The sequence below is a fragment of the Blastomyces gilchristii genome, assembly GCF_000003855.2.
Source record: "Blastomyces gilchristii SLH14081 genomic scaffold supercont1.1, whole genome shotgun sequence".
NCBI classification, from domain to species: Eukaryota; Fungi; Ascomycota; class Eurotiomycetes; order Onygenales; family Ajellomycetaceae; genus Blastomyces; species Blastomyces gilchristii.
Window position 1 is genome coordinate 1,482,424 of NW_003101682.1, and position 26,707 is coordinate 1,509,130.

The 26,707-nt window shown below is 36.5% G+C and overlaps 2 protein-coding genes across 2 annotated transcripts; both read left to right on the plus strand.

The window, feature by feature from the left end:
• Positions 1-3,630: 3,630 nt before the first annotated feature.
• BDBG_16071 (uncharacterized protein) lies at positions 3,631-4,400 on the plus strand (the record flags this gene model as incomplete). Its single annotated transcript, XM_031724097.1, has 2 exons — positions 3,631-3,773; positions 3,993-4,400. The coding sequence occupies exons 1-2, from the start codon at positions 3,636-3,638 to the stop codon at positions 4,398-4,400; spliced, it is 546 nt and encodes a 181-aa protein (XP_031575691.1). The 5' UTR covers positions 3,631-3,635.
• A 14,378-nt stretch (positions 4,401-18,778) lies between these two features.
• Positions 18,779-25,725, plus strand: BDBG_00237 (Ca2+-transporting ATPase). Its single transcript, XM_002628945.2, has 5 exons — positions 18,779-19,163; positions 19,364-22,614; positions 22,683-22,824; positions 22,890-23,145; positions 23,216-25,725. Exons 2-5 carry the CDS (start codon positions 19,594-19,596, stop codon positions 24,147-24,149), a joined length of 4,353 nt encoding a protein of 1,450 aa, XP_002628991.1. The 5' UTR covers positions 18,779-19,163; positions 19,364-19,593; the 3' UTR covers positions 24,150-25,725.
• Positions 25,726-26,707: the final 982 nt, after the last annotated feature.

Consider the following 26,707-nt stretch of genomic DNA (forward strand, 5'->3'; position numbering starts at 1 on the left):
TTGCTATTCTCTCAGCTTACTAATAGTTATGTATATGTTGGGGGTCCCGCGGTTGGTCGGCCCTTCTACCAGCAGGCGCTGGTGATGATTGAGCTCTTTTGCCCCAGTAGTCTACAGATTATGAGACTGTTAAGTGTGAGCCCTGCTGTGATCAACATGCATGAGTTCAATCTCAGAATAAACTTAAAAATTTCTAACAAATATTCTGAATATTTTAACAGTATTAAGAGATATCTCAGAAGTATACTTTAGAAGTTCTGTAAACTCTAGAACTGAGTAATTCAGTTCATTATTAAAAAGAAGTCATTGTGAGAAGATCACTGAAAAGAGTCACTGAGAGAAAGTACTGTACTCTGTGATAGTTAATCTGAGAGAGAGTATTAAGAGTTCTACAGTTAATCAGCTCTTCTATCAGTAGATACTAATGATAATTAAGCTCTTTTATCTCAGTAGTCTACAGATTATAAGACTGTTAAGTATAAGTTCTACTGTAATTAATATATATAAGTTCAATTTCAGAATAAACTTAAAAATTTCTAATAAATACTCTGAATATTTTAACAGTATTAAGAGATATTTTAGAAGTATACTCTAAAAGTGTAAGAATAAGTGCTCGCAGGCAATTATTCGGGTATTTGCAGCTTGATGTGATATGTACTATTAACTACTAGAAGTATTTACAGTAGAAAGATAAAATGTAGAGATTAAATATATAATAGCATTCAAGCTGAGTTATGAATAGTATTCATGAACTTCAGTCTATATAGTTATGTGTAGTCAAGAGCTGCTAGCTCTATTAATTATATAAGAGATAGAAATAGAAATAAAGAATCTGTGAGAAGTGAGATTTCTTATATATCTTTCTCTCTCTAAGACTTTGTCTACAAAGTCTTTCACTGAGTGACTTCATAGAGTCAGCTCAGTACTGCAGTGATACTTACTAAAAACTCTTCATATCTATAAAAAAACCTCAGTGAGAAAAAATCTCTTGTTATTATAAAGAGAAAAGAGTCTGTCACTCAGTTTCTTATTCTATAAGATTCTTTATAGTTTACAGATTCTTCTCTGACTATTATACAGATTCATCTCATATCTTTTATATAGAAGAGTTCTGATTGACTCTTAATTATTTTCACAAGATTCTTATGTAATCATTATATAAATTCATCTTATAGATGAATCACTCTCTATAAGATTATTCTTATTAAAGAGAAGTATTTACAAGTTAATCTTTCACTTATTCTTATAAATTATTATTCTTTAACACTGTAAAATTGTAAGGAATTTTTCATTCTTTTATTAACTCTGTAGAATTGTAGAATCAAGATATCTACAGTCTGTAATTACTCTTTATAGTTATATAGAAAGATTCAGATCTATAATTTATAATCACTTTTATTTACTAGAGTGATCTGACTGTTCTGTGAGATCACTCACAGTGTAAATAAATCTCTCTAAAGTAGTATAAATATCTCAGATCTGTCTGTAGAATCTCATCTTCTTTTTTCTTTTTCTATAACAGCTTTCATTTTTATAAACTGTGAGTATTCTCATTTATCTGTGAAGTATTTTTACTCAGATAATAGAGAGAGAGTGTTTCTGACAATGTCTATATATTAATTCAAGAACTTCTTAAGAATAAAAAATTTTTCAATTTTAATATCTTTATAAATAATATTTGATCACTGCTGAGCTTCTTATAAGTATCTCTGCAACTTCTCTGATCACTTTTTACTGACTAATGAAGCAGAGACACTGCTGCTTATAACTGTGTCTTCACTCTTCTTAGCTCTGTCACTGCATCTGATCTTCAGATCAGCAGTTAATCTCATATCTTCTTCAGATCAGTCTCTGACTTTAAGTAGTATAATTCTCTTCTTTACTGTAAGTCTTCTTATAAGTAATTTCTTACAGACTCTAGCTAACAGTTCTTATAAAGCTCTCAGTGATGCCAGTGTCTTCTGCAGTTCTACAGGCCTATAATTACTCTCTCTCTGTTCACACAATCTCTGACCAGATATATGTGAATATGCCTAGGTTTTCTATCAATGATTCTCACGCTGCAGCATATTTTCACAATCTTATTATTAATAAGAGATGAGTTTCTGAGTACCTGTAAAATCTAAGTAATTAAGATAATATAAACATCAAGCACATACAACAACCGCTCCACCACGAACTCGCTCGATTTTTCGAATAAGAACCCGCCGATAGATCCATCGAAAAGCCCTCGATCACACGAGCATTTTGACCCCATCGCCGACCGCATACCCCGTGTGGTGGTGGAGTTATCCAGCCAAACGTGAACCAGACGTCGTTCGGAACTCCTGCGTGGGATTATCCCCCATTCTCCCCTACCACACCACAACCCCGGGCCAAATTGCCATACAAATTGTTAGGTGAAGAGACCTAGCCGTATGCACCAATCTTCTCAATTTTGGAAGATCCCCGATCTGTAGTTGTGGAGATATCTGAGGAGCGACCTCCGCGAAAACCCTGTCCATCTTTGATTTTCCAAAACACCAACGCCAAGTCCCACCCTCGTACCGCCCTTCCCAATCTGGCCCATCCCCGGCAGAAAAATACAAAAAGATACCTCGGCGATAATATCAAGCACATAATCAACAGACAACGAGTCAACAGCACATCAACAACTATAAAATCAGTATACCCCAAGGTCTGACTGAGCCTTTGATCCCTGCACAGTGAGATATATTAAATCTAGTTTTAATACCTCAATATTCAATAGATTCTGCAAGGGATTGAGAACAGCAACACTAGGTTTCTATTGAATTTGAGAATTAACTCTATATTGATATAATCATTGACAAAGTCTTCTATTTTGAGATATAAATAACCAGTTCCTCTACATCCCGCTGACAATATTTATATTATCATATAGAAATAGACTTATATTCTCTATAATATCAAGACTCTGAAGAGGGAAAGTCTTGATAGAGAATATACAGTAGTGCATATCTTAGCAGTTTCTATCTCATTCTTCTGCAGCAGTTAATGCAAAAAAAAAGATCTTAGAAATAGTTTTTTACTTCTCTTGAAAAAGTAAGGTGTTTTTCTCTGGGTTTTACACAATATTCTTACAAAGAATTAAAAACAGAGTTGTTTTCTGTCATAATTTCATATTCTTTTAAGTAAGAATTACTTTTTCAGTGGCTGAAGAGCTTTTATTAATACTTAATTCTTTTTTACACTCTTTATTAACTGATTTGAGTTGCACACTTGTTGTGTGAGAAGAATTGAATGATTTAGAATAAAATTGAATAGTTTTAATCAATTTCTCTGCAAAAAATTGATTTATTTTTTATCAGTTTTTCTCTCAAAAACTGTCATATCATCTGATTTATTATCAATTGATATCATACTTTTTCTCACTGTATCTCAAGAAAGAGATTGTAAAGATTTTATTGATTTATCTTAAAAATCAATTTTAGTTTATTAGATTCTCTTCAAAAATCTAACCTAGTTACTGAACTAGTGTGAAAAAAATCAGATGTTTTATACACAAAAGTCTTTTATTCTTCTTTTGAAACAGTCTGACCAACTTTTCAATTGAAAACAGACTTAGAAATATCTCAATTGAAATAGTCTGACCAACTTTTCATTGAGTGAAAACAATGAGTTCAAAAATACACTTAGTTGATGTGGAAAAAGATGCTTTCTCAAATGCTATTTCTGAGATTGAAATTCTGAAGAGAAGAAAGAAAGAAGAAATAGAGAAACAACAAGTTCTTGAAATACAGGAACTTGAAAAAGTAAGTAAGATTCTTGAAAAGCAGTGTCTGAGTGAGATGAATGAAGAAGTTCTGTTAATTCTTCATGCTCAGGCTAGACAACTATAGGAGATGATCAAGTTCAAACTTGGAATCTCAAACACAGTTCAAAAAACCTTGAAAATTCCTAGTACAATCACTGACTCTTCATCTTGTCCTTCTTCTTTCTTTTTTCCTACTTCTTCTTCTTCTTTGAATCAGAAGAAAATATATGCTCAAGCAGCTGAATCTGCTGTCTCTAAACCTGCTGTCTCAAAACCTGCTCAAAATCCTGAGAAAACTGAGAAGAATACTGCTCATGCCTCTATTCATAGAAAAGTGGAAAAGAAAATGCAAAAAGAGAAAAACTTTCAAATCTCCAGAAATAGAAGACTCATTCTCAAAGTCTCAAACCAGGACATTCTGCAAAGAAACAAGCTAAACTCAAATCTCATTTTCAGAATCAGAAATGAAATTAATCAGCAGTTCTTTTCTCAGTTGATGACTGATATTGAAGTTCAAAAACCAGTTATAGCTTCAATTGAGCCATCATTCTTTGAAAACTCCATCATTCTGACTACAATGCCTGAATTCAGTGCTGAATTCCTTATTCAGAATGAGAATCTCTGAAAGTCAGTAGTAGAATCTTTGCTAAACACAACAATTCTATCTGAAAGAGATGAAAAGTGAGACAAATTCATTCTTCATGATATTCCAGTTGAAATTTTTGACTGTGAAGAAGAAATGCTACTTCTCAAAAATGAATTAGAAGAATACAACTCTATTCAACTGAGAAAGAAGCCTGTATGACTAAATTCAATTGAGTTCAGACAAAGCAGGAGAAATGCCTCTGTTCTAGTATATACAAAAACACTTGAACAGTCAAAGATCTCTGAAGTAAGAGTAGCAGGTTTGAAAATGAGAGTTCATGAATACAAAGACTCAAGAATGAATCTCAAAGCTCAAACACAGTGTTCAAACTGTCAAAGATATGAATACTTTGCAATCTCATGTTTTAGAGACTCAAAATATGCATTCTGTGCCAGAGATCACAAAACTAGTGAGCATAAATGTGAAACATGCTCAAAAAGAGATGAAATTTGTCAATATACTCTGCTTAAGTGCTCTAATTGCAAAGAAAAACATGCATCTAGCTCAAAAGAATGTATGTTTGCTTCTAGAACTCAAAAGAACTGAAGAAAAGATGAAGCTCAAAGTCAATCTAGAACTGAAGAGAAGAGTCAAGCCAGTAGACTTACAACTGCAAGCTCAAAAAGAAGAAACTCTCAACTATCTAAGTCTTCAAACTCTAATTCTCCAGCTAAATGTAAACAGAATTTGAATCCTCAAACTCCTGTTAAGATTAGAGAATTGAGAAATGACTCTGATGATAAACTAGATATAATGCAAGCAGTTGAGATTTCTACTTTTCAGAACAGTTATAATCTACTATCTGATGATAGTGATTAGATTCTACTCTACTCTCTTTTAGTATGAATATACAACAAAAACAACAAAAAAAGTTTAAAAACTCTTCAAAAATCACATTTATTCAAAATAATGTGAATAGAAACTCAAATTGTATTTATTCTTGTCTTCAAATTGCATTTGAACAAAAAGTTGATTTTATACTGCTTCAGAAGCCGAATTTTGATACTGAGCAAAAATATGTCATTTCTCATTCAAGCTACTACTGCTTTTTACCTCAAAAGTCTGAGATAAAGTCAAGAGTAGTGATCTATGGAAGAAAGAGATCAAGATATCAATTTAATCTAAGATTTGATATCATGTCTAACCCTGATATTCTGGTGGGTGATATTATAGATAAAGAAAATGAGTTTAATACTATACAGCTCATAAATATCTATAATGAAAAGTCATTGAAGAAAAATAACAATATCTGAACAATTGATAGAGGATTTCTGAACATAACTTCATCAAGAAACTCTATAATTGCAGGAGATTTCAATGCACATCATCTCTGATGAAATTCAGAATGTAAGAGAGCAGTGAGAGCTGATAATCTGATTGAATGAATCTTTGAGCATTCAATAGATTTGATTAATAAGTCTGATCAATAAACATTCTTTAGAAAAGGCATGAAATAGAAGTCTATTATAGATCTAATCTTCATGTCACAAAATCTAATGAAAAGAAGACTTGTAAACTGGTTTATTAATTCAAATGAGACATCAGAATCAGGTCATGAGATTATTCAATTTGATATTGAACTGAGTGAAAAATAAATGAGTGAAAATCCTCTTCTCTCTAATCAGTATAACTTTGAAAAAGCTGATTGAAAAGCAGTTGAAGAAAGCATAAAACTGTTAAAATCTGAAAGACAGAATGAGCTATATTGGAATTCTGGTCAAGATATCTCAAATGAAATGCTTGAGAATAGAGTGAAGCTTATTACATCTATTATTCTAACAAGTGTTAGAGATAATATTTCAAAAAGAAAATCTTCTGAGTATTCAAAACCTTGATGAAATGAGAATATCTTATCTAAAAGAAAAGAATTAGCTACTGCTAGAAGAGATTGGAAGAATGATGTAATATCTGATAAAGAGTTCAAAGCTGTCAGAAATGAATATTTTTCAGATATTAAAAGAGCTAAAACAGACTGCTGGAATAAATTTCTTGAAGAAGCATAAGAAAAGAAAGTTTTTAAAGCTTTTAACTATACTAAAACAAGAAGTGTAGCAAAACTTCCAGCCTTAGAATATGAGTTTCAGAATGAATCATATACAGCAAACTCTTTTGAGAAAAAATGTCAAGCTTTCATGAGAATTCTCTTTCAGAACTCACCAGATTCAGATTCAGATTCAGAGGAAGAGAATATATCACTTCTCAACTACATTGATGAAAATGACTGGGAATGGCCCGATCTTACATAAGATGAATTAGAGTCAGCTATCTTCTCAAGTTCTGTTAAAACTGCTGCAGATCCTGATTCAATTAATCACTTGATTATTCAAAATACATATTCCTACTTAAAGAATGAATATTTTGAGCTCTTTTTCAATCTCTTGAAAAATGGATATCATTCTGAATGCTGGAGAGAAGTCACTGGAGTGATTCTTACAAAACCTAATAGAAAAACTTCAATTTCTAAGTCATATAGAGTAATATCTCTTTTGAACTGTCTAGAAAAGGTTTTAGAAAAGATAATAGCTACTCAACTATCTTTTATAAGCTCTATAGGTGATTCTCTTTTATTCAGTGAACAAATGAGAGATAGAAAACAGTGTTCTGCAATTGACACTGTTCTCTCAGTTGTTTATAATATTCAAATAGCAAAGCATGAGAGTCTGGTCTCAACTGCAGTTTTTATTGATATAAAAGAAGCATTTGATCATGTTTCAAAGTCAAAGTTAATTCAGACATTGAAGATATTAAAACTGTCACTTTCTCTAATAAAATGAGTTAACTGTTTTATATCTAAAAGAATTATACAACTCTTCTTTGATGGAATGAAACAAGACAAGACTGAGATAAAAATAGAAGTATCACAGAGATCTTCAATCTTACCCATTTTATTTGCAATATACACTGCATATCTATTCAAAAATAGAAATATGAGAATAGTGTGATCTCTGAGTTATGTGAATGATATTGATCTAGTCTACAGCTCAAAAACTATCAAAGAGAATTTGAAAGTAATTAAAGAAGCTGCAAAGGAAATCTTTGTTAGAGCAGATATCAATCAAATTTAATTTAATATGAATAAAACTGAGTTAATTCATTTCTTTTCTAGATTCAATGAGAAAGAACTATCTCTAACTCTTTTGAATAGAGAGATTAAACCCAGTGTAAATGTCAAATGATTAGGAGTATGATTAAACTCCAAGTTGAATTTTAAATATCACATTCAACAAAGAACTGTCAAGGCAGAAAGACTATTGAACAACATAATCAGACTATCAAATACAGAGAGAGGTCTATTCTTCCAGACTATGAGACAGTTATATATAGCCTGTATTACATCAGTAGCTGATTATGGAGTTCAAGTTTGATGAAATAATCAAGGGAATTTCACTGAACTCTTTCAAAGTCTGCAAAACAGAGCCTTGAGAAGAATTCTGAGAGCATTCAAATCATCTTCTATTAAAGCAATGAAAATTGAAGCTTCAATTCCTCCTTCTGCTATTAGATTTGAAAAGGCCTGTATGAACTATGCTCTGAGAGTTGTAAAGATGAGCTCAAATCATATAATCAGAGAAAGAGTCTCTTCTTCATTTCCATTAATTAACTCTGGAAATGAACTGGATTGGAATAGATTTCTTGATTGAAATGAAAATAATTCTTCAAAGAAAATGTCTTCTCAACTGTACAGACTATGCTCTCTGATTAAAAATCAATTTTTCTCTTTAAATGTTGAAAAAGTTGATCATGAGAAGTTATCTCTCTGGAGAGAAAAGCTTGAATCTCTTATAGACTTACAAATAAGTGAACTATCAAAAGAGAAAGAATATGAACAGCATTTGAAGAGAATTTCTACAATCAATATAAAAGACTCTATTCTGATTTATTCAGATGGCTCAAAAAATGAGAACTTGAATAGATTAGGCGCAGGCATTGCTTATACTGAAGATAATATTAATTTTATCTCAGATTTCTGAAATCTAGGCTCTGAATGTGAAGTCTTTGATGCTGAACTATTTACAATAGTGAAAGCTTTCAAACTCATTGAAATAAAATCTTATAAAAGAGGAAATTATTTGAAAGAGGCATGAATATTCTCTGATAGTCAAGCTGCTTTAAAAAGACTTAGAAATAGTCAGATTTATAATGATCAAATGAATCTTGAACTGATCTTAAACTCTGTTTTGAAAATTCAAAAGAGAAGAACATCAAAGCTGATAATTCATCTGCACTGGGTTCCTGCTCATATGAATATTCATGGCAATGAATTGGCTGATTCAGCTGCAAAAAAGAGTGCAGAATTAAGCAGATCTATTCAAAAAATTGTGTCCTGGTCTTTTATAAGAAGAAAAATAAAAGAATCTTGTTTAGACAAGTGGAATGAAAGCTGGCAGAAACAAAAGAAGAGTATACATTATTCAAGATTTGAAACAAAACCCAAGTGGAAATCTTGTTCAATTAAATGTAAAAAGAAAATATTCTCATCTATAATACAGCTGAAACTAGGACATGGCTATTTCAAATCTTATATACAAAGATTTGATGATAGATTTGACTCAATAGAATGCTCATTCTGCAATACAAATGAGAATCCTGAGTATATTGTAATGCACTGTGCATTATACAATAGTCTCAGAGCCAGATTGAAAGAGAAGTATGATCTAAATCAATTAAATATGAGATTCTTATTCTCAACTGAGACAGGAATTAAATACTTAATAGACTTTCTATCAGAAACTCAAGCAGCTACAAGAAAATGGCTAAATTCAGAATTATCTGAATATGAAGAGGAGGAAATCAATCAGATATAGTCTGTTAAAACAGCTATACACTCTCTTTTAATAATTTGTTTTGTTATAGTCTCTCTTTACTTTATCTTTTTCTTTATCTTTTTCTTTCAATTTCTTTCTATCTATCTGTTTAATGTGTCTATCTTTGAGACTGTGTTCTTTTTCTCTTTTCTTTTGTCATGATATTGTCAAATGGTTTCAAAGTATCAAAAGATGTTAAAACACTGCAATTTGTAAACAGTTTTTGTATTCTGGGCTGGAATTTTCTGATTTTGCATATCTGAAATTGATGAATGTATAATAGTTAACTTTACAGACATAGAAAAAACCCTGAGAACTAAAGTTCTCAGGTAGATGTCATAGTCTCTGACTGTATACATCTATAATTGAAGAATAATAATAATAATAATAAGATAATATAAATATCATGAATTCATGATAAGAGTTGATCTGAATAGATGAGTTCTCTCTCTGTGTCTTAATTATTTCTGAGCTGAATACTTCAGTATAACTGAGAAAGCAGACACAGCTTTATAAGAGATATCTGATTATATACACAGATAGTCAGCTCTTAAGACTCTGTTACAACTGTATATACTCTGATATTCAGCTTCTCTAAAGTCTGTGCATTTCTGACAGTCTTTATATCAAATATAATAATTGTCTGTACTGCAGATATAATGCTTTCTGCTTCTTTAAAGAGAGAAATTAGTAGTTATAAGAGAGTTGAGTGTTACAGATATTAAGAATGTTGAGAATATAAGTATGAGTTTTCTTTATTTTTTCTTTATTAATCTCTAAATTGTGTTCACAGTTCTGTTTATTTTCTTATTTTTTAGCTTTAATAAGAATATGATTTCTTCTTCTCTTATATACACTGCAGACTGTTTATCTCAGTAGAAACTCATTATCTTATAGACTAGAATTTATAAATAATAGTATTAATATCTTTATTATAATCAGGTTCTTAGTGAAGACTGCATCATTCTGACTTATCAGAATTTACAGTATGAAAGTCATGTCTCAGCTTCTGCAGATATCTTATCTACTTGAATAATTCTCAAGTGAACTCATTTATCTTGTCAGAATACTCTTATCACTGAATCTTGAATCAGAGCTTATAATCTTACTTCTCTGAGTTAATAATTTCTTTAATCTGATATTCTCTTTCACTCTCTAGTACTTTATGAACAGAGTGATAAGTCACAGAGTTCTCTTCTAAGAATTTCTTATATTCACAGAGTAAGAAGACATGAAAAATATTATATATCTGTAACTTAGATAGCAGTTTTAATCTGTAGAATTACAAGCTAACTTTCTTTATAATCTTATAAGACTCTGTTTATAAGAGATTCAGCTTCTTACTAGATCTCTGTGTGATAATATTTTCTAGACTCAGTCAGACTCTATCATCTTTCTTAAAACTCTTTATAATATACTTAAAGTCATAGTATCTCTTCTGATACTCTTAAGTCTTTCTCAAGAATTTGTAAGCTTTCTTCTGAATCTTCTGAATTCTCTCAACTTGTTCACAGATATTATCACACTCTATAGTGTACTCTTACAGATTTATCAAGATTATCTGTGAATAAGTCTCAGTGAGCATCTCAAAGAGGGTTTTATCTGTGCTGACATGTTTTAAGTTATTGTATATAAACTTCATAAGTAATAATCAATACACTCAGTTATTCTGATTATAATTAATAAAGCACTGCAGATACTATTTTAATATACTCATCAAATGTTCTATCTAATCATCTATCTGTTAATAAAAAGTCATACTTAGATCTTATAAGATCTTCAGTATAGTTATCAGATCAGATCAGAACTCTTCTACAAAGATTAATTCTCTATCTGAGATAATATTCATAGATAATTCATATAACTGAATCACATTATAAATAAAAATATGAGTTAAATTCTTTGACTTTAAGTTCTTACAGATGAATATAAAGTATGTTATCTTAATAAAGTAATTCACTATCATCAGTACACTGTCAAAACAGGTATTATATATGTTCTTGCTTTCAGAGAGACTTATAAGAGCATTCATTTCTAGCTATTCTCAAGATTCTCACAGAATGAGTAGAGAAGTAAGTTCTTTATATAATCTGAATCACACTATCTGTGAACTCTGATAAACAGTATAAGAATTCACTATCTTCTTCACAAGTTCTCACATCTTCAGTCAGAAGTATTTTCTTATAAGTAACTTATAAGTTCTAGTGTCTGTAAAATGATCTGTTAGAGAAGAGTTATGATATCTTTTAATAAGTTCTACACATAGAAACTCATTCACAGGCATATAAATCTGACTCTCTCTTTACAAGAGATTATTTAAGTCTCTTCAATTCTTTATTTCTGCAGAATTGATTTCTGTTATAAGTAGTTTTTAAATATACTGAGTATATTCATTCTTCAGTTACAGTTCAGACAATCTGAATAGAAGATCTTGTAAAGACTTATACTCTGTTTCTTCTTATATCAGATCTTCTACAGTACTTCTCAAAGCCTGCAAACTCTTCAGATTATAGATACTCTCTTCAAGAATTCTCACAGAGATTCTCAGAGTGTTAACTCTTAATATTATAGAGAGTAGTTGTAGACTGACCGTGTGACCATGTCTGGGACCAGGACCAGATTTTTTGATAGTCCCATTACCAATTCGACTGATCCCATTACACGGTTTTAACATTAGATAGTAGTCTCATACTGTCCCAGTGGGACTTACTGTCTACTCTTGTCACATTTTCCAAATGGGACCATGATTTCCACTTCTCAATTTAAATTATTTTTATTGCTTTAAATGACTTTAAATCTCATTTGAGTGTTACCAAAAAGCGTTACTTTTTAAAAAATTAAAAATAGTCTAAAAAAAACCTTAAAATGTCTAAAAATAGTAACTTTATGCCAAGAATGGGACTAAATGGGACCAAATGGGACCACTTTCTCATTTTTTTCAAGTCATGGTTCCATTTTAAGATCTGATATATAGTCACTTTACATGTTTTTTTGATAGCCAGTCCCAGCGGGATTCACGCCAAGAAATGTATGGGACCAGACTAAATGGGATCAAACATGAAATTCATAGTCCCAGCGGCCAGTCTAAGTAGTTGTACAGACTTCTTCTCTCTCTCTCTTTTCTTCTCTTATAAGAAATTGAGAGACTCTTCAGTCAATCTCTTTATAACACTCAGTCTGAGTATTCTGTAAAGCTTTTCTATCTTCTCTAGTCTCTCTGTGTCTATCACTCTGATCTTCTTAATATAGTCTAATCTGTGAGAGAGTTCATTCACTGAGTTCTTAGTTCTCTTGATATATTCTATCTTGAATTAGAACTCACTCAGTCTCTGAGCTCAGTAAATCTACTACTGTGAGAGTTTCTTAATTAAAGTAAACTATTATAAGCTGTCATGATCAGTTCTAACAGTAATCACTGTTATAAGATTCTCAAAGTAGTGATATCAGTAACAGAAGAATTTTACTATTATAAGAAGCTTCTAATTATAAATACTATAGTTAATCTTCACAGATTACATCTTCTGTGAGAAAAAGATCACTGAAACTCAGTTCTCATTTAACTGTAGTTATAAGACTATTTCTGAAATTGTAAAGAAGAAGATATCTATCTTCAATCTAGTTAAGAGCAAGAGATTAAAGTAGAACAGTATCACTGTATTTATAAATATCTGTTTCAATCTTATAAAGATCTCATAAGCTTCTGAGATAAGAAAGTTCTCACAGTTCTCTCTTCTTAATAATCTTTTCATTCTTTATTTATAGAATGACTTCTTCTTATTTTCACTCTTCAGTATATCTATAAGAGTCAAGAAGATTCTTATAAATACAAAGATAAATCATCTATAGAAATTCACAAAGCTCAGAAAGATTTAAATCTTATGAATACTAGTTAACTCTGATTATAATAAAATAATCTCAATCTGTGAAGATTTCATCTGAATATTATCTGTGATAATTATATATTCTAGAAAATTAATCTGATAGACACTGAAGTTACACTTTGTAAGCTTAATATACAGTTCTATCTTATCTAAGATCTTCAATATACTTCATATATACTCAGTGTGTTCTTTCTTCTTTATAAAGTACATTATCACATTATTCAGATATATTATCACAAAGACATTCAGATATATATAAAGTGTTTTATTGATGAAGAACTGAAATGTTACAGAGATATTAATCAGATTAAAAGACATCACTAGATATTCAAATAATCTCAGTGCAGTTTTAAAGACAGTCTTTCATTTATTCTCAGACTGTATTCACAGCTGTGTATATATATTAATTATATTCAGTTGTATGAATATAACAGCTTCTATAAGACAGTTGATCACATTCTTAATCAGAGATAGAAAGTAGTGACTCTTTATTATCTTAAAGTTCAGATTACAGTAGTCTATACATAATCTGAGATCTTTATTCTTCTTCTTCACAAATATCACAGAGACTCTCACAGAGACCTGTAAAGATTGAATAAAGTTATTCTTCAGATTCTTCTTTACATAGACTTATAAAACCTCTGTCTTATAATAAGAGAGCTTATAGATTAATTCTCAGAAGAGTTTCTACTCTTCTATTAAATCTATTATCAGATTCTTCTCATAGTGAGAGAGAAGCTCAGCTATCTTTGCTAAGCTGAATATCTCTATAAGATCTCAGTATTTCTCTGATATCTGAAGCTCAGTTTTCATGACTGTGAGATTCTCAGACACTCATAAGATTATTATATAGATGAGCTTATCTTCTCTAATTAACTTTGTAGTATTAACTGATTCTATCTTCATAAGTGAGTCTGTCAACACTGATTAGAAGTATAAACCTGACTCACAGACAGCTATGTGTGAATTATGTCTTTAAAGTTATACAAGTCTTAAGTACATATCATCTGTGATATCTGTGATAATTATAGTTTCTATAAATCTTCTTCAAATTTCAGAGAGATCTTGTAATTTAAAGATAACTCTTATAAATCTCTCAGCTCTCAGATCTGAGTTCTCATATTCTGCTTATTATAAGAGCAGATTTTCAGTTTTCATCTTTCAGCTCATTCACTTTATAAGCTTTAGAGACACTACAGTGATCTGAGATTCTGAGTTCACTAATACTTTTCATACTTACAGAGTAGCAGTACTGCAGTACAGTCTCTCTCTGTAAGTAAGTATTTTTATTAAGAGAGTAATAGATTCAGATATCAGCTTTAAGACTCTTAAGAAGACTGTTGCTGACTCTGTCTACAACTTCTTAAATTTCTATTTTAGTTTGTTCAGACAGTTTATACAGAGATGTTCTAATTTAGAATAGATAAAGCAGAGTTTCTTTTTCTTAATCTCTCTATTATACACTCTGTTCACAGAAGCTTATAAAGCTCTCTCTCTCTACTCAGCAGTCAGATATGAATTTCTCTATATCTTATTATCTTTTTCTAATAAATCTGTTCTCTATTATTTTAGCTCTTGCAGAGTTGATTAATAATCTGCTCTCTATAAGTCTATGACTCTTACAGTGATCTGTAAGTGATGAATGAGAGTTATTAGTTTCTTCAGAGTCAAGAACTTAGAGTCTTACTCAATGAGCTTATTCTATATATCTTTATTCAGTCTCTTTATAAATATTATTATTCAGGTCTTATTTCAGAGCTCTGTTTTCACAGATCTTAATTTATATCATAATTTTATAAAGTACTGTGAGTAGTCTTTATCAGATTTCTCATCTCTTTTTCTAATATTATTAATTACAGCTCAGATGTTCTCTGTTCAGCTTACAGAGTCTCTCAACTTATTCTCTAAATAGATCTTAAGAATAGATCAGTGAGATCTCTCATAATTATTCTTTAAATAATTCAGTCAGTTCTTAGCTTCAGTGTAATAGAGATCTGTTATTATATAGATAACAGCTTCTTCATCTTTTATATCACACAGCTGAGCTTGTGAGTCAATTTCAAATATAAACTTATAAAAGTTTTTATAGATTGTGATTTAATAAGTAATCTTAAGTAATTACAGCTTAAGAAAGTTTCTTTTCAGTTTGTAAGTGTCTCTGAAGATCATGTTTAGAGACTCAGTTCAAGAGTGTTTACAGATAGTAAGCATTTCTTATAGAAAAATAGCTTGATTTTATAAGAGATGCTCAAGAATGTTCTTCATTGAGATTGATTTATTTAAGAATTCAGAGAGTTTCTCTGTCACAGATATAGAAAATAACATTCTATAAGTAATTAATAAGTTCTCTGAGACTTCTTTTATAAGAGTTATTCATAATTCAGATAACTGCTTCTGAGTGTCTGTAGTAGAGTTTGCAGAGATTGAAGTATATAAGTTTCTAGTTCTTTCAGTTATAACAGACAGTTACTGACTGACTGAGCTTGAAATGTAAGAATAAGTGCTTACAGGTGATTATTCAGATATTTACAGCTTGATATAATATATACTGTTAACTACTAGAAGTATTCACAGTAGAAAGATAAAATGTAGAGATTAAATGTATAATAGCATTTAAGCTGAGTTATGAATAGTATTTATAAACTTCAGTCTATATAGTTGTGTGTAGTCAAGAGCTGCTAGCCCTATTAATTATATGAGAGATAGAAATAGAGGTAAAGAATTCGCAAGAAGCGGGATTTCTTACAAAAAGTTCTGTAAGTTCTAGAACTGAGTAATTCAGTTTATTATTAAAAAGAAGTTATTATAAGAAGATTATTAAAGAGAGTTACTAAGAGAAAGTACTGTACTCTGTAATAATTAATCTGAGAGAGAGTGTTAAAAATTCTGTAGTTAATTAACTCTTCTATTAGTAGATACTGATAATAATTAAGCTCTTTTATCTCAGTAGTTTACAGATTATAAGACTGTTAAGTATAAGTTCTACTATAATTAACATATATAAGTTTAATCTTAGAATGAACTTAAAAATTTCTAATAAATACTCTGTATATTTTAACAGTATTAAGAGATATCTTAGAAGTATACTCTAGAAGTTCTATGAGTTCTAAAACTAAGTAATTCAGTTCATTATTAAAAAGAAATTATTATAAGAAGATTACTGAAGAGAGTTACTAAGAGAAAGTACTATACTCTGTAATAGTTAATCTGAGAGAGAGTGTTAAGAGTTCTATAGTTAATCAGCTCTTCTATCAGTAGACACTGATAATAATTAAGCTCTTTTATCTCAGTAGTCTACAGATTATAAGACTGTTAAGTGTGAGTTCTGCTGTGATCAATATATATATAAATTTAATCTCAGAATGAACTTAAAAATTTCTAATAAATACTCTGAATATTTTAATAGTGTTAAGAGATATTTCAGAAGTATACTCTAGAAGTTCTATGAGTTCTAGAACTGAGTAATTCAGTTCATTATTAAAAAGAAGCCATTGTGGGGAGATCACTGAAGAGAGTCACTGAGAGGAAGTACTATACTCTGTGATAGCTGGTCTGAGGGGGGGTGTTGGGGGTCCCATGGTTGGTCGGCCCTTCTACCAGCAGGCGCTGGTGGTGATTGAGCTCTTTTGCCCCAGTAGCCTACAGTATAGGGCGAAGATGACAATATCCAAATCTATGGATATAACCAGCATCAGCGGCCAAAGAAAAATAGAGCTAGCTGCCTGCAAATCTTTGCAAAATCCATTCCATTTAATTGGGTTAAGTTTGAAGCAAGCAGCAAGCAAGTGAACGCGAGGACTTCGAATGTTGGATATCTTGGCTGTGTATGACCAGGTGGGGGAGGATTGTTTTCCAATAGTTGGTGCCGCCAAAGACCTTGTAACTACTCCGTACATCCGTAGCTGCTGTTTAGATCGGAGTAGCTGGCTCGGGGTATGTGGATTTTGATAAGAATGCCTTGTTGGATACGGGCCTTGGGGATATAAGAAATCAATGTATGTACATACATGTACATGTACGGAGTACGGAGAACATGTACTTGTACATTAACCAGCGCAGCTCACCGCCTGGAAGCCCAACAAGCTATCAAAGGAAAACATGCGAGCCAAAACCATAGCCGCAAATTGTTCCCCTTTCTTTCAAATCTATGGAATGAAAATGACACAACCATGATGAGAGAAATTGAGAAAATCAGGGTTGTTGTGTTGAAGGTTGTTCCAGAATATTCCCAGGATGTCTGTCTGTCATCATGATAAAAAAAAAAAAGTTTTCAATCAAGGCGGTGGTTGAAAGCTGCCAGGGTTCTGGGCTTCTATTCGTGGGTGGCGGCTGGGGCGGCGACCAACCAAGCAGTAGCTGGTTACGTAGTAAGTAGTTAAGTTAGTCTTTGCCGTTTTAGACGAAATTGAAGCCACCTGACAAATCCGGCTGTTTGATTGGACGAAACTTCATCCATCTTCTTGGAAGAGGAGCCACAGACAGACAGACAAGACAGTTGACGTTTCAAACGTAATAATAATTTTTTAAAAATATTAAATCAGATGTTACAGCGTATGTCCGTTCCTGCGCAGGCGCCCCCCACCGCACCGCTCCAACGAAGTCTGGCTTCTGAAACCAACCTCGCATTGTGAAGTCATCGATACCTGCCCTGCCTTGCGGCTTCTCTACCCTAGTTAGTTAGCTAGCACCCAAACAGGCTTTTGCGACTTTCTTTCATTTTTTCATTTTTTCATTTTTATTTTATTTTGCCATGACGTACGTGCAACTGCATTTAGTTAGTAGAGTGGTAGGTTCAAAAAGTCAACGATTGCTGAAACCCCCAGGCCTGGATATTTCTCCCGGACAAGGAAAGGGCTGTCCCGCCTAGGACTGGCCTCGTTTCTTGGGCAGCACCATTTTCTCCGGCCAATTATTAAATGACTTAACTAACTACGGAGTACGGACTAACAGTGAGGCAGTGCAGAGTCAAACCTGGCTAGGCTTGTTCCGCTGATTTGCTAGCCGGATCGGATCGGTGGTGGTGGTTGGGTTGCTTGCTTGCTTGCTTGCTTAACTTTGACCCTGGCCAACAACCGCCCAAACCAAGGTTCAACCCATGCTGCGCCTTCTTCCATTATTTATATGATTATTCTTCTTCTTCTTCTCAAACCTTGCAACACCCACCAAAAGCACAAAACAACCTATGATATGATTTCCTCGCGGATGGCAAAGATCCTTTGATATGGAAGAATTACTTATTATTACTACTCCCTACAGCGTAATAATAGGGATCGTCAGACCGAGAATATAAAACCATGCAGGTTTTTGCTCCGTACTGTAGAATGATAGATAACATAACGCAAATGAGAAATTCCGGATGCGCGAAGTGCAATTAGGGCGTATTTAAATGCATGCGACCAACCTGCTGGTCATTGTACAGAGTAACTAGTAGTACCTCCGTACTTGTAGAGCTAAAGACTGACTGACACGTCTGACGGTCGCCAACTATCAGCTTCCCAAGGACCAAGGTCTCTCGTCTCAGGATATGTCTGTGGTGTGGTGGAAGAAGCCGCACGCGTAGAAGTTGACGGAGCCATTGAACTTGGCAATTCGCCGTAGATCGTCCCAAGGGGCCAGAGAATGAATAATAATAATAATGAATGCGCTGTTCTGTTGTGTAAAAGCGGGTTTTTTTTTTTTTTTTTTTTTTTTTTTGCCCCAGCCAGTCCTCTCGTTGAACTGAAGCCTCCTCCTCCTGGCCTGGTCTTCTTCCCCCAAACTTCCTCACCTCACCTCACTTCAACGTCCGGCCCATTCTTCCTCCGGCTTCAATTTGAAGCTCCATTTCTTCTTCCCTCGCTGTGCACGCGCTGCTCTCTTGCTTTCCGGCCGGTTCCCTGACCTATCTATCTATCTTCGATTCGATTAGCACCGCTTGATGGCCAGATATTCAACACTGCTTTCTTCCAACCTATTGGCTTCCACCGCATTGATAGCTTGTGGACGACCGCCTTGAGTACTCTCCTCCCCCCCCCCCCCCCAAAGGCGGACTTGGGCCTATCGATAGGCAATTTCCTGTAGGTCATTGAATTATGACATTATATCCTGACGTTTATCCATTTTTGGTTCTCCTGTTCTTCTTGATATTGAGCCAATTCCCGTTGCAAAACTCGCTCCCCGCAATAAATGAGAGAGCTCCGCTGCGCGCTCCTTTACCCCATCCCATCTCCCCAGCCCTTATCAATTGCAAATGCTAACCATAATTCCTTTTTGCTAGCGGAAACTGTTTTCGAAGTTCTTTGCCGCCTGTGTATCTGTTGGGGTTTTTTTTTTTTTTTTTTTTTTTTTTTTTCACGCGTTGGACTTTGCTCGAGCTCCATTCAACTTGACCATGCTACACTCGTGGTGATCTAATCAACATTTTCATGGCTGGATGTCCGTGACCTTTTCTACGAGACCTTTTTACGCCAAACTCTTCACTCTGTCACAAAGTTTCACATCGCAATCATGTCACAACCACCACGGGACGATGACTCCCTTCCTCCTGCGGGCCCTCCTCTACGGCGCGAGCGTGCACCTACCATTACAATAGATACGTCCGCTGTGAGCGCAGGCGGCGAGCTATCCCAACCCCAAGATCCCCTAGATGGAACACAACCCACCCCGCGGATTCCACCCGAAGATTCAGATGCAGGCTCCAGACGCTCCGGCGAACCCCCATCCCCTACTGAGCTGCGCTCTGTTCAGTCCTTTGAGGGAAGGGATAAGGGAAGCCGCCCAACCTCGCCCCATAACGTTTCATCACCGACTACAAAATGGCCCGAAAGCCAATCCCAGAACTTCTTAGCCGTTCCTGGAACTCGATCGCGGGTAAACTCTGTGGATTCCGAGGAGGCAGGCAATTCTCCTGGTTCTGTTGAGAGTGACACCTATGTTGCGTCCGCGCCTTCAGGTCAAGATCGCCGGTCACGAGATGTTGACCGTGATGTACACGACATTATAAGTGACCCAGATGCGCTGAAGCCGGATCCTGGCACGGAGGATGATTTTGTGGTCAAAGATAATAAATTCGCATTTACCCCGGGTCATTTGAACAAAATGCTGAATCCCAAAAGTCTATCCGCCTTCTACGCTCTCGGTGGACTCGCAGGGCTTGAAAAGGGACTACGATCAAATTGCCAGACAGGTCTCAGTCTCGATGAAACAACTTGGGAAGGGACGGTTAGCTTTGAGGAGGCGACAAAGCAGAGGAGTCGGGTTACCGTGCTGGATATGAAGATGCCCCCCCGCGTGATGAGCATGAAAGCGGACACCCATCACCACCATGCCAAGGAGCGCCAATTTATCGACCGGAAACGTGTCTTCAGCGATAATCGACTGCCAGCAAAGAAGGCTAAATCTATATGGGAACTCGCCTGGATCGCCTACAACGACAAAGTACTGATACTACTCTCGGTGGCGGCCGCTATATCTCTTGCCCTCGGAATATACCAGTCCATCACAGCCGCAGAGGGCGAACCCAGGATACAGTGGGTGGAAGGAGTGGCTATCATCGTTGCTATTGTTGTTGTGGTTGCTGTCGGTGCTGCCAATGACTGGCAGAAGGAACGGCAGTTTGTGAAGCTCAACAAGAAAAAGGAGGACCGGTCAGTCAAGGTTATACGGTCTGGAAAATCCGTGGAAATATCTGTTTATGATATTCTGGCTGGGGATGTGATGCACCTAGAACCAGGTGACATGGTTCCCGTTGATGGCGTGTTTATTCAAGGGCACAACGTGAAATGTGATGAATCCTCCGCTACCGGCGAATCTGATCTGTTGCGGAAAGTCTCCGGGGCGGATGCATATCGAGCCATTGAAAACCATGAAAGCCTTGCAAAAATAGACCCGTTTATCTTGTCAGGAGCTAAAGTTTCTGAGGGTGTTGGCACGTTCCTTGTCACTTCCACCGGTGTTAATTCCAGCTACGGGAAAACTATGATGTCGCTCCAAGATGAGGGAGAGACAACGCCTTTACAGACGAAGCTTAACATTCTCGCTACATACATTGCGAAACTCGGTCTTGCAGCGGGTCTATTGCTCTTCGTGGTCTTGTTCATCAAATTTTTAGCGAGTTTGCAAAGTATTGCGGGCCCTACTGCCAGAGGGCAAAATTTCCTTCAGATCTTCATCGTCGCCGTTACCATCATTGTTGTTGCAGTCCCAGAAGGATTACCGCTCGCTGTAACACTAGCACTGTCGTTCGCCACAAGCAGGATGTTAAAGGACAACAACTTGGTGCGTCTATTAAGAGCTTGCGAGACCATGGGTAATGCGACCACAATTTGCTCGGATAAGACGGGTACACTGACCCAGAATAAAATGACTGTTATCGCCGGCACAATTGGAACCGCTTCTCGATTTGGCGACAAAGCTAGCCAGGGAATCTCTGGCCAAAATGGCAGTAATCAAAATTCTCCTGCTGCAGAGGTAAACGACGTCACCCCGACGGAATGCATCGCCACATTATCATCTTCGGTGAAGGATCTTTTAAAACAATCCATTGTGCTAAACTCAACGGCTTTCGAGGGTGATGAAGATGGCGTTACAACATTTATCGGGTCGAAAACCGAAACAGCACTCCTCAGCTTTGCTCGAGATTATCTTGCCTTGGGTTCGCTTAGCGAAGAAAGATCTAATGCAACAATCGTTCAACTTATACCGTTCGATTCTGGTCGAAAATGCATGGGTGTCGTCATGAAGCTGCCAAATGGGAAATTCAGGATGTTTGTTAAGGGCGCTTCCGAGATTCTCATTGCTAAATGCGCAAAAATCGTTCTCGATCCTGCTGGTGATTTAGCAGAAACGCCCCTTACGAACATCAACAGAACTACTCTTGAGGATATTGTAGAGAGTTACGCATCAAGGTCGCTACGCACAATTGGTATGGTCTACCGAGATTATGATCAGTGGCCCCCTCGCGGCTCCCCTACACAAGAGGACGATCGCAGCATGGCTGTTTTCGAACCAATTTTCAAAGATATGGTCTTCCTAGGTGTAGTGGGTATTCAAGATCCTCTACGCCCGGGTGTTACGGAGTCTGTCATTCAGTGTCAAAAGGCTGGAGTGTTTGTTAGGATGGTTACCGGCGATAATTTAACAACAGCTAAAGCTATAGCTCAAGAGTGTGGCATCTTTACGGCCGGCGGAGTTGCAATGGAGGGCCCGAGATTCCGGAAACTTAGTTCCCAGCAAATGAGCCAGCTCATCCCAAGATTGCAAGTCCTCGCACGATCTAGCCCAGAAGATAAAAAGATATTGGTTTCTCAACTGAAAAAGCTAGGGGAGACCGTTGCTGTCACTGGCGATGGTACTAACGATGCTCCAGCCCTGAAAGCAGCCGATGTTGGTTTCTCCATGGGTATTGCTGGCACCGAAGTTGCCAAGGAGGCTTCGGCTATTATTCTCATGGACGACAATTTCACATCTATTGTGAAGGCCATATCTTGGGGAAGAACCGTTAATGATGCTGTGAAGAAATTTTTACAGGTAAACATTTCTTTCCTGTTCTTTCAAAACCTACCTAGTTGGTCTTTCTAATGTTTGGTTTCCCTTAGTTTCAAATCACGGTCAACATCACTGCTGTTATCGTCACCTTCGTGTCGGCCGTAGCCGATGAGGATGAGGAATCGGTACTTACAGCTGTTCAGCTGCTATGGGTCAATCTCATCATGGACTCATTCGCTGCCTTGGCTCTAGGTAACCCACCTGCATGATTTACGATTGCAAAGATGATGAAACTTCATCGCTAACTCTTACTTCAGCAACCGATCCCCCAACCGAAACCATTCTAGACCGGAAGCCTGAACCCAAATCTGCCCCATTAATCACGTTGACCATGTGGAAAATGATAATAGGACAATCGATCTACCAGCTTGTCGTCATATTCATTCTCAATTTCGCAGGAGAAAATATTCTTAACTACGACTTCAATGGGGGTAATCGGGAAAATGAAAGGGCCCGCTTTAAAGCCCTTATTTTCAACACCTTCGTTTTTATGCAGATTTTCAATCAATACAAGTAAGGATGCCGCCACAGCAACGCTTCGAGCTAATATGGGATGCTAATACTATTCTGATCCGTTTTATAGTTCCCGACGTATTGACAATGGCTTCAATATATTCGAAGGATTACTCCGCAATCGATGGTTCATCGGCATCCAGTTTATTATCGTCGCCGGTCAGGTCCTTATCATCTTCGTTGGTGGTGAAGCGTTTCATACGAAACCTCTAAATGGTGTCGAGTGGGGCGTATCTATCATCCTAGGCCTCTTGTCCATGCCGATGGCTGTGATTATTCGGTTGATACCAGACGAGTTCATTCAAAAATTAATCCCTGAAGTCTGGACTCGCAAGAAGACGGGTCCACAAGTTTTCGTCTCCGACGAGGATCGCTTCGAGTGGAACCCTGCTCTACAGGAAATCAAAGATCAGCTGGCATTCCTCAAGACTGTCCGTGGTGGACGCCTCAATCACTTGAAGCACAAACTGAAACATCCGGAGATTTTGATCCCAAGATCCAGGAGTGGCTCGAGATCCCGAGATAGCTCTATCCCACAGACACCTGTCGACGGCGCGCAAGACGTTACATCGCCGCCCCCAGGAACTCCGGAATCACGCTCTCGCAACAGCCGGTCACGATCCAACTCAAATTTGAGACCGGCAGCGGTGATGGCAGGCGTAGTTGCTGGTAGTATTGGAGGTTGGTCGCCTGTGGGACGAGGCGTAGGAGAAGCAGATTCGCTCAAGTTTTCACGGTCCAGTCGACACTCGGGTCTCGGAGACCAGAAGGGAATTGAAGTCCATCCCGATACACGAGACGACGACCCCGTCGTCAGCGACTACCCATACTCCACTCACGTTCCTCCAAGCCAGAATCCAGACTTGGCACCAGATTTCCCGCATGGCCCTTCCCACTCGGGCCCTCCAAGTCACGGTCGACGATCCACTTCTAGGCAATCGAGGCAGTCGTCTAACAATAACACCAATAACAGGCCCCCAAGCCCAGCGGCTCCGCCGTCCTAAATATTTCCTTAACTAAGTTTCTACATGCGAACAAATTTGGGTGGTAATAAGGGTGATTTTCGCTAATCTTTGCTGCAGAACTTGTCCTGCTCCTTTGTCCTTTACGTTTTGCCGCGGTCCGTTGCTGCGGGCAAACGTTTCTTTTAATTAATTCTAGGTCGAACCTAGAGTCTTATTCCATTCCGCACTCCCACCTGAAATGCGACTTTTTGTTTGAGTCAGATATGTTCAATACTGAGTAGAATGCGCGTTTGGGTCTATCAAAAATACTTTTGTACTAAAATGAAAAAAAAAAGGAAAAAAAGGGAAAAAAAAGGGAAAAAAGCGCAGTACAACATTTGCATAAGCTTGGCGTGTGGTTGGGGCCTGTTTTATTTTCTTCTATTTTTTCCTTTCCTCTTGACTGACTTGTTTCCCTTTCCTTTCCTCCTACCTTTCTTCCGACGGAGGCCACTTTTTTTCCATTTTTCTTTCTCTATCTCAGCTACCCCGGCTATCGTTTTACTTATTTTATATGTTACATTTATCATGCCGCTGTCCCGGCCCAGGCCTTCGTTAGATTATCTTTTACTCTGCTCACTTCCCATTCTCATTTCTCCAGTTTACTTTTTTTGCCTCGCCATCTCGTCGTGGGCATTTCATCTACACACTTCACTTTTGTTTCTGAATGCTTTCATTTTGTTTTTCATGGCCTCCCCTTGATTGCATCCGCCCACTTCCCTATTTTCTTCCTCTTTTCCTGCCAATTATTTCTTTATAATAGTAAAGATCTATTCTCCTCGTTTTCTATTTTCGATTACTGATATTTTCTTCTCTCTTCTCTTGACTTCTATTTGCTTGCCCCTTGGCCAATTTCGCAGAGAGGTTAGGGACACCTTTTTAATTCGGAAACCTGTGGATTCTCTCATCCAGCTTGTTTCCCTTTTTCCTTTCGGCGTCTTTGAAATACTACCCTGGTTGCGGATTTTTTTTCTCCCGTCTCCCGTTCTCTCTTTTTTTTTTTTTTTTTTTTTTTTTTTTTTTTTTTTTTTTAATTTGTACTCTTATCTTCTAACTATAGACGTTTGGGCGTGTGTTGCCAAATAGGGAACATCATAATTAATATCAGGTTACTTGAGAAATTTCCACACTTACAATTTTTGGCTTGGGGCTATTTGCTATACATTCTGAGAGGAAGGACTCATATATGTCCGTGAATCACTCACTATGTTTGAAAAACCTGATATGATAATGATTGGCTATGCTTGCCTTCGGAATAACTTTGTGTAGTTGAGCATTGGAGCATTTGACGGTGTCTTTTTTGTCTTTTTTTGCCGCGCGCTAATGTAGACAACAAGCAGAGCAGACCTGAAGACACCAATTATAGATTTCTCTTATCCATGCTTACTGAGTAAAGTTAAAGCCCTACCTACCGTCAAATCCCAGAATGACATCCCTTCCTTTCCCCCTGGCTTGCATCTCGCCCTGGAGCACTGCGAAAGTAAGCAGCCAGTCTGGGTTCCCCGACCCAAAAACCCTTAGCAGCCTTGCTCTCATAGGCCTAATTCTTTGAAAATGTTAAAGATATGACGAGGAAATTGTTTTTTTTTTTTTTTTTTTTTTTTTTTTTTTTTTTTTTTTTTTTTTTGTTGCATGTTGATGGGGATGTGTGGCAAAGCTCTCTCCAACATGAGCCTGAACAATTCTCCCGGTCACATTTATCCATTTTTATATCAGTCCACGACGTCAGAGACTAAGTTTACCTACCCCAGCAAACCGATCGAAAGTAAGCAGTAGTTAGTAGCCACGGTTGATCGAATTGGTGCCTCCCCCCACGGCCTGCCTAACTAACCATGCTGTCTGTCATTCTGGCCAGTTGTCTGAGAATTTTCACACTCGATCTGTTATTTGAGGATACAACTCTAGTGTTCACACAGGAGGAGCGAGCACAAAAAAAAAAAAAAAAAAAAAAAAAAAGTTCGTGAACAGGCCGTAGGAGCTGAGCTCTCTCTATCGGATTCCTGATGAGTTTAATTTCCCCAGCTGAAATAGAGTGGACAATTATCAATTCTCATTCCGAGCTGTTGTTTTTGTTGCTGCTGCTGTTGTCGCCGGTGGGTCAAGACTCAAAGGTGCAGTAACTAGTTAACTAGAGCAAATGGCCTGCACAAGCGGAGAAATTCACATTTGCCGTGTGGACCAATTCTTGCATAATTCACCAGACAAGCTGCCTTGGTTGTTCCTAGTTCCCTCGGGCCGGCGACGCGGGGGTCCGGGGATGGCGCGAATGTCAAATGAACATCGAGCGACAGACGAGGGGGTGATGATGCCTTCAAGGATCAAATCAAGTGGGAGATCTCCAAGCCCGTGAAACAAAGCTCGTGTGGTGGCTGCAAGACTCACTTTTTTGCCGCAACCTCATTCGTACTATCTATCACCCAATGTTCCCACACAGAGAGCAAGGATGAGCTGGCTTTGTGGATTGCTTCTTATTAAACTACACCGAGTACGGAGTACATAACTAACTACCAAGCGACTCCTCGCCTCTTCTTCTTCTAAATTCCCGACTGTCTCTCTCT